The 15,755-nt window shown below is 66.9% G+C and overlaps 1 protein-coding gene across 1 annotated transcript; it reads right to left on the reverse strand.

Annotated features, from left to right (window-relative positions):
- Window positions 1–804: 804 nt before the first annotated feature.
- On the reverse strand, window positions 805–14,916 carry FIBCD1 (fibrinogen C domain containing 1). Its single transcript, XM_084494270.1, has 7 exons — window positions 14,786–14,916; window positions 9,736–10,212; window positions 8,764–8,923; window positions 8,007–8,143; window positions 3,718–3,814; window positions 3,274–3,453; window positions 805–3,049 (listed from the first exon to the last, which is right to left on the reverse strand). Exons 1-7 carry the CDS (start codon window positions 14,855–14,857, stop codon window positions 2,790–2,792), a joined length of 1,383 nt encoding a protein of 460 aa, XP_084350396.1. The 5' UTR covers window positions 14,858–14,916; the 3' UTR covers window positions 805–2,789.
- Window positions 14,917–15,755: the final 839 nt, after the last annotated feature.

The following is a 15,755-nucleotide window of genomic DNA, read 5'->3' on the forward strand; positions in this document are numbered from 1 at the left end:
AATACCCGCGGGTGCTAATTGCTGGCAGCGCATACCAGAGGCCGGGAGGCTGGCGGGGAGGTGGCTGCAGAGGCGGCCGGGGGCACGGGGGGGACGCTGATGAACGCGCCGCCTTCGTGCGCTGCCTCGTTTGGGGGGGAGGCTGAGCGGGAGCAGGGCTCTCCCTTGGCTTTGATGCAGCGGCGATGCTGGTGGGCAGCAGGGGCTGGTTGGGGACACGAGTGTCCCCCATCCCTGGGGCTGTGCATGCCCACCTGGGGCTGTTGGAGGTCCTGGAGGTGTGTGCAGACCCCACAGGGCGCGTGGGCACCGGTGGAGGCCCCCAAAGCCCCCAGGTGGAAACGCACCAAGTGCCCTCCTCGGCCCCGGTGCCAGGACGTGGTCCCAGCAGGGCTGGGTTCCTCCTCCCCCGATGAACCACAGCAGCTCAGCACCATCTCCCCCCGGGCTCAGCAGCGGGCTTGGGGTCCCTGTGGGGTTTCAAAGAGCTGCCTGGTCCCTCTGTGGGGCTGGGACCCACCCGATGGCACCGCAGGGAGGTGGCCCCGCAGCGCGAGGTGGGCACGGAGGCGGAGACGCGGGGTAACGATGAGTTCCTTTTATTAAGGAGTTCCCAAAGTCCACACGGACGGCGCTGGACACCACGCACACACGATGGAGACTTCACGGCACGGCAAAACAACACGACCCCACGGGGAGGGAGGTGGCGAGGCGCCGGCCCCGCGAGCCACCCGCGCTGCCCCTTCCCGTCCCCAGCACGAGGCCGTGGCCGTGCCGTCCCCACTGCGTCCCCGCTGCCCCCCGGCCACCCCGTGGTAATCCTGGGGAATCCGGCACCTCGGGTGGTGCCATCCAAACCAAACTCGTCGGGAGTCCTGGCTGAGACGGGCGGTTACACGGGGAAGTGCTACCGACACGCTGCGCACACCACGGCCCCTCCCCAGCCCCCAAAAGCTCCCCACGATGGGGACACCGAGCGTGGGCTCCGGATCCTTCTCCCCGGAGGGAAACGCTATAAAACTGGCTATGTCTAATCCATGGAAATAAACGAGCTGGAAGCAAAGGTGGGGCACGGCCGCCTTGCTGCCCTCCCTGCGGGCCCTTCCCGGGGATGCCGGGAGCCCCTGGGGTGCTGCTGGGGGGCTCCTGCCCCCCGTGTTGGTTGGGAAAAGCACCGCAGAGCTCCCCAAATTGCCTCGGTTCAGGCACCCAGCCCGGCTGGCTGCCTGGGTAGGGATGGAGCTGGGCTGATGGTGGCTGTTTGTGCTCGGAGCTCGTCCCCATCGAGCGGGGAAATGTCCCCAGCAAAGGGCAGAGCTGGGGGGGGGGCGAGCACTGAGGGTCCCCTCTCCCCCGGCGGGGCAGGGGGATGGAAAATCGCCTGGTGGCTGAGAGGGCTCATCCAGCTCGTTGAGGGGGAAGATTTAAAAAAAGGAGCACGTAGGGAAGTGCAAAGCTGCCGGGAGGACGAGGCTTTGATCTCACGGTGCCCGCAGTCCCCAGGCAGCGGGGGCAGCGGGGGCAGCCCTCCCCTCCTCGGGGTGCTCCGGGTGCGCTCTGCAGGGCAGGGTCCGGTGCAGGGGCTGCTCTCCTTGTTGCTGCTGGAAATATCACACAGGGGGGCAGGGGTCCCAGCTTCCCTCTCCCCTCCCTGCTCCCGCACAGGCTTTGCTGGGGGATTTTTTGGGGCAAAAGCCCCCCTGGAGTCCTTGCCAGAGCCTGTCCCTCTCCCCATCACCACCCGTGCCCAGGGGGTCGGGGTTGCTGCACCCCTGGGCGGGTCGGGGCCGAGCCTGGCTGCAGCAGCAGCCCCATTATCAGGGCCCTGCAGACGCTAAGCCCCACTCAGGGCTGCTTTCCGCAAAACCTTAATGGGATTTGAGGAAACGAAAGGCTTTGAATATCTGCAGGTGCAGAGCCGTGGCTCATCGGGATGGAGACGAACGTGGGGCCCCGGGCTGGGGGCTCGCAGGGGGAGGCGTGTGCTGGCCGAGGCGGGGGGATTCGGGCAGGGTCGCAGCTTTTGGATGGTGAAAATCCAACGTGAGGCCCAGCGGGTCCTGTCAGCAGGGAGGGGCTGCGTGGGGCAGGTGCTGGGAGGCGAGCCTTCCTCGCTCCCTCCTCCTCCTCCTCCTCTCTGCTTCCCCGATGCCTCCAAAACGGCTCCGTGCCGTGCTCGGCTGCAGGCGCCCGTCCCCGCAGCGCCGTGCCCGTGGGTTTGGGGTGTCCGTGGGCAGGGACAGGCGGCCAGCCCGGCTGCACACCCCAGCCCGGAGGGGACAGCGAGGTTTGGCCGTGTCCCCCCCTGCTGCCAGGACCAGGGATGGGGAGAGGGGAGCGTCCACGGGGCGGAGAAGGAGCCGCAGGCGCTGTGATGTGGGCACAGGGGCTCCAGCCCAGCATCGCCCTCCCCATCCCCAGAAGCGCTGCGGGGGCTCCGTGGGTCCCCCCCAAGTGGCCGCCAGGCTGCTCATAGATGTCCGTGCCCCCCATGGGGACAAGCAGAGGGGACCAGCCTGGCATGACCTCACCTCTCAGCACCCCCAGCACCACTCCCCAAATCCCCGCTGCACCGCAAGCGGCTCGGGGAGGGGGCACCCATCTCGGCAGGGAGTGGGGGGCACGGGATCAACACAGACACCTGGGGAAACAGCCGCCAGCCCTGGGGGAAGATGCTCCAGAAGGACCCCGGAGGAGGACGGCAGCCTGGGGTGCGCTGGGAGGACGGGGACACGGGGACACGGGGCGCTGGGGAAGGGCAGGGGCCGGGGGGGAGCTCGTGCCATCCCCTAGTTCTCCTCCCGGACAGGCCGGATCTTCATCTCGGTGAACTTGAGGGAGTACTGCCAGCCCGTCCAGGAGGACCACTCGATGCCGTCGGCGTAGGAGCTGTGGTGGCCCTTGAGGTACTGCCCGTTGAGGTTGGAGGTGTGGCAGTTGCGGTACCACCAGGCGCCGTGGTAGAAGGACGCGCAGTTGTTCTCCGAGTGGTCGTTGTCCAGGTCCTTGGTGGTGAACTTCATCCCGTTGTGCTTCAGGAAGGAGTCTCCTGCCGCAGGGGAAAGGGGCCGTGAAGGGCTCTTCCCACCCCTCTCCCTGGGGGTCCCACACACCCCCCCGTGGGGCTCCCCGGTGCCGTACGGGGCGCTCGGGCTCACCCGCTGTGCCGATACCCAACCGGCAGCCGCTCTCCCGCTCCCAACCCTCTGCAGATGCAGCCCCAACAAAGGGTTTTGGTGCCCTATGGGGCCACACACGTTCCTGACACCCTACCTGCGGTCCCCGAGTAGTCGGCGATGGACACAGGGTACCCGTCCTCCTCGGGGTCGACGGAGAAGAGCCCCACGCCGAAGCTGCCGTAGTGCGCGAAGGCGGTGCCGTTGTCGAAGTCCTCCAGGTCGATGCGGAGCTCGTAGGTGCCCTGTATGGTCAGCACGTGGATCCGCTTCAACCCTGCGGCGGGGGGACGGGGTGAGCGGGGGGCACCCGGGGGGGTTCCCCCAGGAAAGGGGCACGGGGTGGGATGCAGCAGCTCCCCCCCAAGCCCCTGCTCCGCTTGCCAAGGGCACGCACGCAGCTTCCCTGCCTGCTGCTGCCCCTTTGCAGCCTCCCTGCGTGCCGTGTGTCCCCCCCCCAAAGCCAGGCAGCGTTTTGGGGGTTTGGGTTCAGCCCTGTGCAGAGGAAATCCGGCCCCAAAGGGGCTGTCCCCCCACGCACCTAACCAGTGCTCCCCCGTCAGCTTGCCGAAGCCGTCCCGGTACGCTTCCCAGCCACGGAAGAAGTTCACCGAGCCGTCCTCCCGCCGCTGGAACACCTGGGGAGACACCGGGGGGGGGTCAGCCACGGGGTGCTCCGAGCCCGAGCTGCTCCCGGCCGTGCTGCTCCTCGTCCTGCTGCCTCATTAGGCCCAGGTACAAATTAATTCCTTCCCAAATTAAACCCTTCGGGCTCGGTTATTCCATGGGGATGCCGGAGCGAGCAGATCCCAGGCGATGCTGGGTTTTTATCCCCCCCCGGGGACAGGAGGGTGGCTTCAAATAGGATTTAACTCCCTGTCCCACCTGGGGGACACCTCAGCTCCCCGTGCTGCCCAGACCCAGGCCAGCTCAGGGCTCAGCCTGTTTTTTCTATCCGGAGCCACCCCTTTTCCTCTCCTGTCTGCTCATCGGCGTTTCACGCCCCGTGCGTTTCCTCCCCTTTTATCATTATTTTGAGTTTGATTTATTGACAGCAAGCCAGAAAACGCTGCTCCGTGTCCGACCGTTTGAACGTAATTAAGCCTCCAGCTCCAGATTAATTGCATTAAACTTGGCCGCCCCAGCCTGCCTGCAGGGGAATCGAAGCCGGGGGGACGGCCCCGCAGCGCTGAGCTCCCCAGGGTGCCGGGGGGCTCGGGGGGTTCGGGGGGGCTGAGCCCCCAAGCACCGGGGCTGTCCCCACAAGCAGTGCCACCTCTCCAGGATGCTCCCGTCCTTCTGTGGCACGCTGCCATGGCACATGTGGGATTTTTACCCCCCTAAATTGGTCACTGCACGTCCCGGAGCTGCTCTCCACGGGGACGTGGCCCCCAGCTCCTGCCCCCCGTGCAGTTTTGGGGCTGGGCGCTGCCGGAGCCGCCCTGCGCAGGGGCAGCGCCATCCTCGGCACGGCGCGGCGCTGATCCTGCTGTACTTACCTTCTAGAATTAGAGCCTTAATTTTTATCCCCGCGTTGAGCACTTGAGAAGCCGCGGCTAAGCCCGTTAAAGGGGCTTTCTGGGCGCTTGGCAGGCGAGGGGGTGGCGCGGCTGGCTGGGGGCCCCCCGAGCTGATTTTCCCCAGCCAAGGCTGGCTCCGAGCGCTGCCGCGTGGGGAAGGCGACAGCGATGCTCCCGTTTAATCGGCTTTGACCCGAGGTTGTAACTAGGCCAATTGCCCGAGGGGTGCTCAGGAAGGCGTGCAGGACACGGCTTCATTAGCTGAGCCTCGGCACGCTGCGGTGATTACTGAGGTGCCTGCAGCTTAAGGGCTGGCACGGGGCTCTCCCGGCACCGGAGCAGCCCTCGGTGCCCCACAGGTCCCCAAAATTGGCTTTGAGAGGCTCCAAACCACCTCGCAGCCCGTGCTGGGGTGCCAGATCTCCTGCAGATCCTTCTGGGTCTCCTGCGCCCTCCTCTTCACCTCTTGTCCCTCCTGCTGCGTGCGCCCACCAGGCAGGGATGTGATGGTTTTGGGTGAGCAGCTCGGGGGGATGCTGCCGTGAGCCTCCCGCAGGGGGATGCTGCCGGGGGGACGTGGGGACAGCTCTGGGATGGGGGCTGCGGGTGAGAAATGGGCTGGGGGAGCAGCCTCGCTGCGCTCACAGCGCGGGCTCCCTGCTCTTTTCCTCCCCATGAAATATGCATCACCCCCTCTCAAGCAAAAAGGATTTCCTTCCCCGCTTTAAAGCCCAGGCTGAAATATTCATCGCCCCGGCTCGCTGCTTCCTCCAGTCGTTGGGAGCTCACCGGAGAGAGGCAGACCCCGGGAAGGCATGGACCCAGAAAAGTGAGTGAAATAAAGAAAAAAGGAGCACCAGCCTCTGCCTGCAGCCGGGCTGGGAAGTGTCCGTGCCGCAGCCCTGGTGCTGCTGCTGCTGCGAGGTTCGCTCAGCCCGTGGGCATCGCTGCAATTAAACCCAGCTCTAAGCACAGGGCACGGATGCTCCCGCTCGCCGGGGGACAGAGACCTGGCCACGCAGCACAGCTGGTGGCAGAGGTGTCCCCAAGGCTGGTGGCACCCCCAAAATAATGCCTTCCCCACCCACGTCTCCACCTTCGTGCTGCCCTGCCCACAGCGAGTGCCCCCCGGTGCTGCCAGCTCCCTTTTCTGGCAGGATCTACTTTTCAGCTGTGCAAAACACACGGGAAACGGCCCCAAATTGCTGCTATCGCTCACAGCGAGCTGGGGAAGGTAGGGAGTGGAAAAAGCATCCCACGTCCCCTGGGTGCCCAGCCCCGGGCTGGATGTGGCCGTCACCTTGTGCCGCGGGGCGCAGAGCCGTGGCACGGGGAGCTGCACAGAGCTGTCCTGGGGACGGGGAGCAAACGGGGACCCTCAGGGCGAGGGGACGTGGTGGTGACCCCGTGGGGACGGGGAGATGCTGGTGGGTGACCCCGTTTGGGTTCCTCTCCCAGCGGGGCATCGGCACGGCCCTGCCCCTGCCCTGTCTCCGCAGGCTCCGAGCCTCCCTTGCAGCCTCGGGCTTAGCTCAGCAGCTCCCAAGTCAAAATTGATTCAGCTGCTTCCACCCACCCACCCACATGCAAATAAGCCCAAATGTCAGGAGTAATCGCTCCAGAGGAGGAGGAGGAGGAGGAGGGGAGGGAAATTTCCCAGGCTCTGCACCACGGCACCCAGCCGGGGCTTACCTGGAGCCCCCGTGGGCGCGTGCCCGTGGACCCCAAAATGTCCCCAGCCCCAGGGGAGATGGGTGGGATGTGTCCCCCCCCAATCCCTAGGGGTACACCTGGGAGCCTGCACTGCAGAAAAACCCAGAGAAAGGGAGGCAAACAAGGCTGGTGCCGTGCCTCGAGGCAAGGAGCCGGGATGAGTGTCTCAGTCCCTGTCCCTGCAGTGCCAGGACTTCGGCTCCGTTGTCCCCAGCTGAGGCCAAGGCACGCGGTGCTGCCTGGGGTAAAATCATTCACTTTGCACCCTCCCCAGCCCAGCTGGAGCCCTCCCAGCTGCAGCAGCTTTAAATAAACCTCTGAGTGGCTGGCTAATCACCTTGGGCTGCTCTTCAGGCAGCTCCCGAGCGCGTGGCTGGGGGAGGCTGCGCGTGGGGTTGGCCGGGACCCCCTGCTCCTTGCGAAAGGAGGGGGTCCCCCTTTTCCTCCTGTGAGCCCCCAGGACCCAGGGTGCCTGTGCTGTGCCTCGATTTTCCCAGCTGGAGCTGCTGCTACCGACCCGGCTGTGCACAACAAGTTGCTGCTGCCTGGGGTGGGCTCCGGGCAGAGCGAGGCCGAAGGCTCATCAGCCCCCCGAGGGCAGGGGGGCTAAGCTCCCTCCTGGCACCGCTCAAAGCTGCTTAGGGGAAGCAGATCGCGGGGATTTATTTCCTAGAGTGCCCAGCTGGAGGGGCTGGAGGGGTGGCTCGGCTCAGCCAGCGTGCCCTTGGGGGGGAGGCTGCCTGCCCCTGAGGGTCAGCACCCTTGGGTCCCTGCGGGGTGGCACCCCGACACCCCATGCAGTGCCCCCCTGGGTGGGGGCGCCCAAGGGGACCTGGCTGAGGAGGGTCCCTGGGTCGGGGGGCTGTGATTGCGTCCCCCCGCCCGCTCCGTGCCGCATTACTGCGATTTCGGGGCTGTCGCGGCGCTGCAGCAAAGCGAAGTGGACAAGGCGAGCTAATCAGTGCTGCAGGCGCCCCGGGGTGCCCCTTTGTCAGCTGAGGCGAAACGAGCTGGGGCTGGGGGCGTCCCGGGCTCTGGAGGGGGCAGGGAGGGCACGAGGCTGTGCTCTGAGCTTCCAAAAATGCTCTGGAAAGCCCCGGTCACCCCCTTTGGACAGGGACAGGGGTATGTGGGCTGTGACAGGGGGCAGAGCAGGCGTTCGTGGCTCACAAGCTAATTTCTCCTGCTGCCCTCCAGTTTCATTTTGGGCAGCCTGGTTTTGGGGAGCTGCCCGAGCACCCCACTCAGGGCTGGTGGCTCCCTGCAGCCTGGTTTGCCTTCACTGCCCTGCTCCGTGCGCAGCACCCAACAAAAGGCAGCACAGAGCCCGGCACGAGCTCACACCACCCAGCAGGACATGGGGACGAGTCAAGCAGAGCCTTTTGCCCCATTTCATCCCATCCTGGGGCCAGCCCTGCTGGGAAGGACGGGCTCCATCACCCAGCTCCAAACCCCAGCAGTGCGTCCTGAGCCGGTGCCAGGTCCTGGTGCGCAGCCAAGCCCCATCCCCACATCCCCACGACGCATCCCGGTGCCGAGAGCGACGTCTCCAGCCCACAGCCCCCTCGTCCCCACGTGGGGACATGGCCCCGCTCACCGTCCAGCCGCCCCCGTCCGTCGTCATGTCGCAGTAGACCTGGAAGCCCGAGGGGTCGTGCGTGGGGAAGATGGAGTAAATCCCATCCTCTTGCTGTCCGCTCGCGTAGATGTCAAAGCAGTCCCGGGGCCGGGAGCCTGGAGCGGGGCGCGGGGATGGGGTGGGAAGGAAGAGGGAGGCTGGTTAATTAATGAGCTAATTTCGTGGCTTGCCGTTTCTTCCAGGCTCTTGACCGTGCTGCCAGCTCTCGTTGCCTCGCTCTTTCCAGCCCTTCTCCTCCGAGGCTCGGGGGAAGCAGTGCTGGGGGGGACGCAGCCACCACGGGGCAGGGACTGTCCCCAGGACCCCTGCGATGCCCAGGGCCGGTGGGTCCCAGCTGGGGAGGAGGGAGCCAGAGGCAGCCGCAGGCAGGGCAGGGACACGTGCTGCCGGCCCCGGGGCCATCTCAGCCTCATCCCAACCCACGGTTTGAATGCCATGGAAGGAGAACGGTCACTTCTGCACATCTGTGGGGAACAGGCAGGGGTAAAGGGGCTTTGGGGCTGGTTTCACAGGCTGGATAGCTGGGGCTGCGTGGTGAAAACCCATCCTGGGCACATCGCCCTCCTGCCCAGTCCCCCCGCCGCACCCAGTGCCCTCCAGGCTGGTTTCCCCATCTCGGGTTTGTTTCCCCCTCCCTTTTCCCCAGGCAGGGACATGCTGAGGGCCACCCCATGGCAGCACCCTTTCCCTGGGTGGGACGAGGACCCCATCTCACCGTTGGAGCAGCCGCGGGGCCGCGCTCCCCGTGCTGGGGCTCGCTGCAGGTCGGCCTTGAGCCGGGGCCGTGCGCCGCCGCGCTCCTTCTGCAGCATGTCCAGCACGTCGCTGACGGAGCTCACCAGCCGAGCCATGTTGGCCTGGCTCTCCGAGAGCAGCTGCGGGCGAAGGGGACACAGGGGAAGGTGACAAGTTGTGGTTAGGTGTGATTTTTTTAGGCCCCTTCCACCCGCAGCAGGGCGGCTCCTCCGTCCCCACGCAGCGCGGATGCTCTGCCCGCTCCCTCGGTTCCCCAAACGCCACCAGGCAGGGCGCAAGGTGGGGACACAAAAGCCACAGCAGACCCCAAAACAGCCCCCTCGGGTGCTTTGCAGCCTGGTGGGGGCTTCTCCAGGCTGGAGAAACCCCTGGCCCTTGGTGCGCCGGTGCTGCCGCCCCGCGGGTGGGCACAGGGAGCAGCCTTGGGGGACCTGGGGGTGGCAGCAGGAGCCGTGTCCTGAGCCAGCCACCGGCTCTGCCTTCCCCCGAGGTGACCCGGCGGAGAGAGGCAGGCGAGGTGAGGGCAGGCGGGAGCAGGGCAGCGGAGCTGAGGAGGTGACAGAGGGACGGGCAGCCAGCCGTGAGTGGGACCCGCAGCATCGCGGCAGCTCAGCCCTACCCAGGTAAGGTTTTGGTGCCACCCAGGAGGGGTTGGGGTGGTGAATTGGGGAGGGCAGGGGGGTGGTTGGTGAGCAGGGAGGGGAGAAATCCCCAGCACGGTCCTGCTGCCCGTTTGGGTACGCCCAGGGGTGCTGAGCCAGACCTGGAGCAGGGAGCTGTGCACGGGGACCCTAAAAGGCTGCAGACACCGGTGTTGCATCACCCCCAGCTCCTCTCCGCTGGAGCTGCTCCCTCTACACAGACCAGGGGCCGTGCCCTACAATCCTGGGGACCTCCAGGTCCCCAAGCAGCACCACGGAGCCGTACCCACCTGGATGAGCCTGCCCTGTTCGCCCTGCAGGGCGCTGAGCTCCTGCCCCATGGCGCTGTGCCCCTTCTTCAGGCCGTCGCAGTCGGCGCGCAGCTGGGCGGCGTGCGCCAGCAGCTTGGCCACCTCGTCGGCCACGGTGACCAGCAGGGCCTTCTGCTGCCCCTTGGCGGCCTTGGCCTCGGCGTCGTGGTCGGAGAGGGCGCGCAGCAGGGAGCTCTGCAGCCCCTCCAGGCGCCCGAAGCCGCCCGCCTGGTCGGGGCAGTTGGGGTCGATGAAGATGTTGATGCGGGAGCTGTCGGCTTTCTCGATGGTGACCAGGGCGTTGGCCTCCTCGGGGTTGGTGCTGATGACGGGGGGCGGCTCGGTGCCCGGCGCGTGGTAGTGGTTGATGAAGAGGATGGCCCCCGTCACCGTCACCGCCAGGAGGACGGCCACCGACAGCAGCACGGTGCACAGGACGTACCCGCAGCTCATCCTCTGGGGGGACACAGACAGATGCCATCGGGACCCGTCCGGGTGGACCTCAGGACCCCCCACCCCGCTGCCCCTCCACCACGAGGTGGGTTCAGGCCCTCAGGGGGCAGGAGCTGGGCTCAGCTCCGGGGTTTGCACCCGCTGCAGGGCGCTTTTGGCCCCATGTGAAGCCCGGAGGGGGGGCTCTGCCTTCGTGCCCTGTTTTTGGGCAGGCAGCCCCCCCAGAAGACCCCATGGGAGAAGTGGGGTGGTTGGCACCTAGGGGACAGCGGGGAGGCCAGGCTGTGGGTTTTTCCTGCGGGGTGGCATTCTCCATGTGGCTCGCATCCGCGCCCATGGGTTGGACCCACACCTCCACGACGGGTCCAGCAGCGAGGGAGGTGACGCTGTGCACCGGAGGGGGGGGGACACGGGGACCCCAAGGACCCCCCGGGGAGCTCCTGGGGCTCTGCCAGGGCTGGAGGGGCACGGGTGAGATCAGTGAGCAAAGCTGCTAAAACCGCCTGGGAGACGGGGGGTATGAAATAATAACGAGAGCGAATGGTGCCGCGGCCGCGTGCTGCCGCTCGCATGTTTTATTGAACAGGCGATGCTCAGCCAGAACAGCCCCAGCTCCAGGGAGGTGCGTGCGGGCTCCCGGCTGCCCTGGGCGTGCACGAATTTGGGGAGAAATAGGGGGAAAAAACACCTCCTGTGAGCCCTGGGGAAAGCAAGGAGGGGAGAGGTAAGCACGGGACGTCCCCAGCTGGAGCCACGCTGAGCACCGCGGGGACCTGCTCCCAGCGGGGAGCTCCCTGCTCCAGGGAGCCCCACGTTCCCGTCCCCTTTGCACTGTCCCCGTCCCCGGAGAGGAGCAGGGCAGCTCCCAAAGCCCTCGGCTCACGGGGAGAGCCTCTCCTCCTCGCACAGCCCCACGGAGCGTGACGCTGCCTCCCCCCCACCCCGTTCCCATCCCACCTGCGGGACAGAGGCTGTGATTTTCCCCTGACCCCGGCCGCAGCTGTCAGAAGGAATTGCAGGGCTGCCAGAAAAGCCGCCGATTCGCAGAGACAAAGACTACTTTCTCTGGGAATGAGAAGAAAATTGCTGCATCTGCAAAGATTTCCCAGGCCCTGTCCCCTCCCGTGCGCATCTATCTGGAGTGACACCTTCCTTCAAGCACCCTTCACTCACGCTCCTGCAACCATTTGCATTAAGGTGACCCCAGCTGCGGTGGATGGGGAGGGCTCGGGGGGGCCCACGGCTGCCCCCCAGCCCCAGGGGATGCTCCGGGTTTGTTCCCTGGTGATGGGAAGGGTGCTGGGCTGCGAGGGAGCCACCCCGCAGGGAGCACCGTAAGGAGGCAGCCCCAAAGCCTCCTGCTGTGTGCGTCAGGAGGAAATGTCACGGCATTAAGGGGAGCTTTCGGCAAGCTGGGGGGGTGCTGTGTGCTTCTACACGGGGTGGGGACAGGGACAGGGGCTGGGGGGCTCATCCTCGGAGTGCTTCTGCCCACGGGATGGGGCAGGGGACATCGCCGGCAGCCCCGTGGGGACGATTGGGACCTGTCCCCTGCGAGCACAGAAGCCAAAAGGATGGGGATGGATGGGGATGGAGGCTGAGCACAGGCACTCGGTGGGATATTTGGGGACCTGCGGGACGAGCAGTGACAGTGCCACCACGCCTGTCCCACCCCCAGCTCTGTGCGCTCCTGTCCTGCACGGGGCTGCTCCCAACCCTGCGTCCCCCCCCCTCGCTGATGTCCTGCTGGGACCCCCGAGGGATCCAGCTGCCAGCGAAGGGCTTCCATCCACGGAGCCACTCGGCTGATGTGCTGCTTCCCACGGCCACAAATCCCCCGTGGGCTCCGTCGCCACGAGCCTGAGGCTCTGCCCAGGAGCTGCACCCACCCAGCTCCTCTCCAGCCTTCGAGCCCCGGCACCGGGGGGCAGCGGGGGGGGGGACACACGGCCCCCTCTGCTCGCAGCCGTGCGGTGACAGCTTTACAGGGCCCCCAGCATCTCGCTGGCAGGTTGTGTTACCTGGCAACCTGCGGTGGGGAGAGGAAGGGAAACTCAGCCGGCGGCACCAGGAGCGCTCCCGGCTGGGTGGGGGTCCCCCAAGCCCCCACCCCAAACACAGCAGAGAGGGAGCTCCCGGCACAGGGCCCTGCAAACACCTCGTCCCTCAGGGCTTCGAGGGATTCTGCTGTCCACTGAGGGGCTTGGAGCTCGTGGAGCTTCTTGCTGAGCTTTTGGGCAGCTGTAGGACATCCCTCTGCTGGACGACACCCTGCTTGGTGGTGCCCCCCATGCCATCAGGCTGGAGCTCCTGATGTCCCCAAATCACTTCTTCCTAAGGAGCGAGTGGAGCTGCTTCACCCGCAAACCTGCTCCGGGTGCTGGGCTGCGAGGCCGTGGTGGTGCCAGTCCCTGCTCTGCCCCCCGTGGGCGCAGAATCCCCCTGGGAAGTCGGGCACCGAGCCACAGAGGAGAGCGAAGTTTGGCAGATGGATGGCGGTGCCCAGGGTGGCCTCGTGTACAGATCCCTGCAGCCGGTGGCCTCTGAGCTGATGTCTGATGGCAGTGGGGCTGGGAAGAGTCGGAACAAACCCACTGCTCCCCTCCTGGGCCAAGGCCAAGGCCGGTTCCCCTCATGCTGGATGCACGTGGAGCACGGAGGAGGCAGCCCCAGGGAGCTGGCACTGAGGATCCTGCTCCTTTTTGGCCCTCTGAAGGGCTGAAGCACCCTGGAGAGCCAGCATGGGTGGGGAGCAAAAGCTCCTGCACCCCGAGCCCTGGTTTGGTGTCTCCACTCGTGGCCGCTGTGCCCGTGGGGTGGTCCCAGCAGCACCAGTGCCCAAAAAGTGGCCACACTGGGCGCAGGATGCACCGGCTCCAGCACACGCAGCCGGAGCAGAGCCACAGGGAGGGAAGGGCAGCTGCTGGTTGTCCCCGGGCAGCCGGGATGGGGATGGAGCTGAGGACGGAGAGCAGTGCTGGGAGAGGCTGAGCTTTGCCATGGGGCAGTTTTTGGAGGAGGAGGCGCCCTTTGCTCCAGCAGCTGCTGCTCTTTGCTGTGGGCTCTCCAGGCAGGGCCACAGGGAGAGCTCTGGGACGGGGGCAGCGACTGCTGGGGGCTCCCCTGTGAGCTGTGCCCCAGCTGGGTCCGATCCAGGCTCCCAGGGGTGCTTCTCAGCACGGTTTCCATCAGCCACCCCATGCTGCTGGGGCCATCTGGCCCCAGAGGAGCCCCAGGACAGTGAGGGCTGTTCCATCCCCACCCAACGGCAGGGCTTGCTGCTCAGGCAGCTCCTCGTGCATCCCAGCTGCTTGTCCTGCTCTTCCCCTGCCCCCCTCCAGGCTGAAGCAGCCTCGCTCCAGCCCTTCTTTGCACAGAGCTGCTCCCCGTGGGGCTCGGGGCTGTGCTGGAGACGTGTCCCAGCACCTTGTTGTGCTCCCTGCCCATCCCAGCACCCTGCCAGGCTTCTCCCAGACCCAGCACAGAGCTGAATCCTTTTACCTGCTCTCCTCCGTGCTCCCAGCCTGCTGCTGCTGGTCCTACAGCGCAGCACGGTGCGGGGAGAGGAGCTGCCTGGCTGCGGGTGAGCGCGCAGGGACAGCTCTCTGCTGGAGCCTCGGGGAGCTGGGAGCAAACTCTGCCTCCTCTGCAAAGCCCAAACAGCTCCAGGCTGTGCCATCCAGCCCCGTGTGGGGCCAGAGCCATTGAAGGCGAGGGCGAAAAGCAAGCGATGGACGTGGGGACGAGCGTGCCACCGCTGTGCCTGCTCCCCGCAGACCCTCTCCGGGCAGCGGGGTGCGGAGAGAAGCCAAATGATAGAGGCTGCTGCTGCCGCCTCCCTGCTCCCAGCTCCATCCCTGCCTCTTGGGCTGTGTTGGGACCATCTCCTTGGTTTCCCCCAGCCCTTTGCAGCCCTGTTTGCCCACGCACCGTGCGCCTTCGCCCCCAGCCCTGCCTGGCACAGGGTGCGAGGCAGCCACGTGCCCCAGCCGTGCCCCCCTGCCTGCCCCACGGCTTCGGGCTCGGCTGGGGGAACCGACACACGCCTGGCTGCTGGAGCAAGCAGCCTTTGGCACACGCACGGGCACCCGTGTGTCACCCACGCTCTGCCACCGCCGCTCCGCACCCCGCCGGCCTGTCCCCCAAAACCTGGCCGCCTGCTGCCCAGGAGAAGGGCAGGTTGGGGAGGGAGGGGGGGTGAGGAAATAAAGGCATGCAGCCGGCTCTGGCTGCAGCACGGCCGCCAAATCCCCTCCAGGAGGTGATTTCGGAGGTGATGGAAGCGGTGGAGCAGCGGCGTTGTGTGTGACAGCCCCGGAGCGGCCACGGCGCACGGAGGGATGCGCCCCCGGCTGGAAATAAAGCACCGCGGGGGGGGCCTTCACGGGAGGCAGCGAGCCCAGAACCTCCCTTTGGGTCCTTTTCGGGATGAGGATGCTCGCCTCAAGGCGGGGGGGGGGAGCCTCTCACAAGCGGGGCTGCCCAGGGCGAGAAGTTGGGGAGGGGGCCCCCCCCCACACCCCGTTCCGCCTCCCCCTGCCGGGTGCCGTCCCGCCGCCCCCGGCTCGCCCCGTACCTGCGCTTTCTCCTGCTGCCCGTCCTCAAGTTGCGAGGCTCCTCCCATGGTTTTCCAGCGCTCGTTCCCCATCGCGCCGCAACTTCGGGCCAAGTCCCCGAGCCCCCTCCCCGGGCGCAGCAGCCCCGCAGCCGCCGCCGCCGCCGCGCAGCCGGAGCGGGAGGAGGAGGAGGAGGAGGAGGAGGAGGAGGAGGACGGGAGGAAGAGGAGGGAGGAGGCCACGGGCACGGACGCGGGGGTGGGTCTTCCCTCCCGGCAGCCCCGCCCGCCCCTCTTTCCCCCCCCCCCCTTTCTCCGGCCGTGGGTAGGGGGCAAAGGGGCGAGCGGTGCCCCCCACACACACACCCTGGGGTGCCCCCCTCTGGTCCCACCGCTGCCCCCCACCTTCACCCCCCCCAAGGCACTGCTATGAGGGGGGCTCCTCTGTGTGCCCCCCACCCCGCTCCAGCCGCTCCGGAGTCACTCCGGATTGAAGCCCCCCCCCCCCCCGGGGACAGCCCGGCTGCTGCTGGCGCAGCCGGAGGAGGCGCAGCAGGTAAGGCAGGGGCTCGGAGCAGGGTGGCGAGGGGGGGGTTTTGGGGTGTCCCCTGCCCCCTTGGGGCTATGGGGAGGGGCAGGTGCTGGGTGCGTGGCCCCCCCACCCCATTCCCAAGACCGTGGTGCTGGGGGCAGCAGCTCGGGGGGCTCGGTGCCACCCTGCCCACGGGGGGGGGTGTCCCTTAGGGGGTCTGGGCAGAGTGGGGGTCATCTGGATCCCCCCCCAAATAGCCTTGGGAGCCAAAGGGGACCTGCTACAAACCCCAGTGCTGGCTGGGGGGCAGCAGCAGGGCCCCCACCCCCTGGAACTGCCCACCAAAGCACTGCAAGTAGGGCGTTTTGCCCAAACCCTGGCGTTTCCAGCCCAAAGCGGCAGCGCCGGCCTGACTTCCCGCCACCTCTCGGAGCAGGGCTGTGGGTTTTTGGTTTTTTT

This window comes from Aythya ferina (genome assembly GCF_964211825.1).
Source record: "Aythya ferina genome assembly, chromosome: 20".
Lineage (NCBI taxonomy): Eukaryota > Metazoa > Chordata > Aves > Anseriformes > Anatidae > Aythya > Aythya ferina.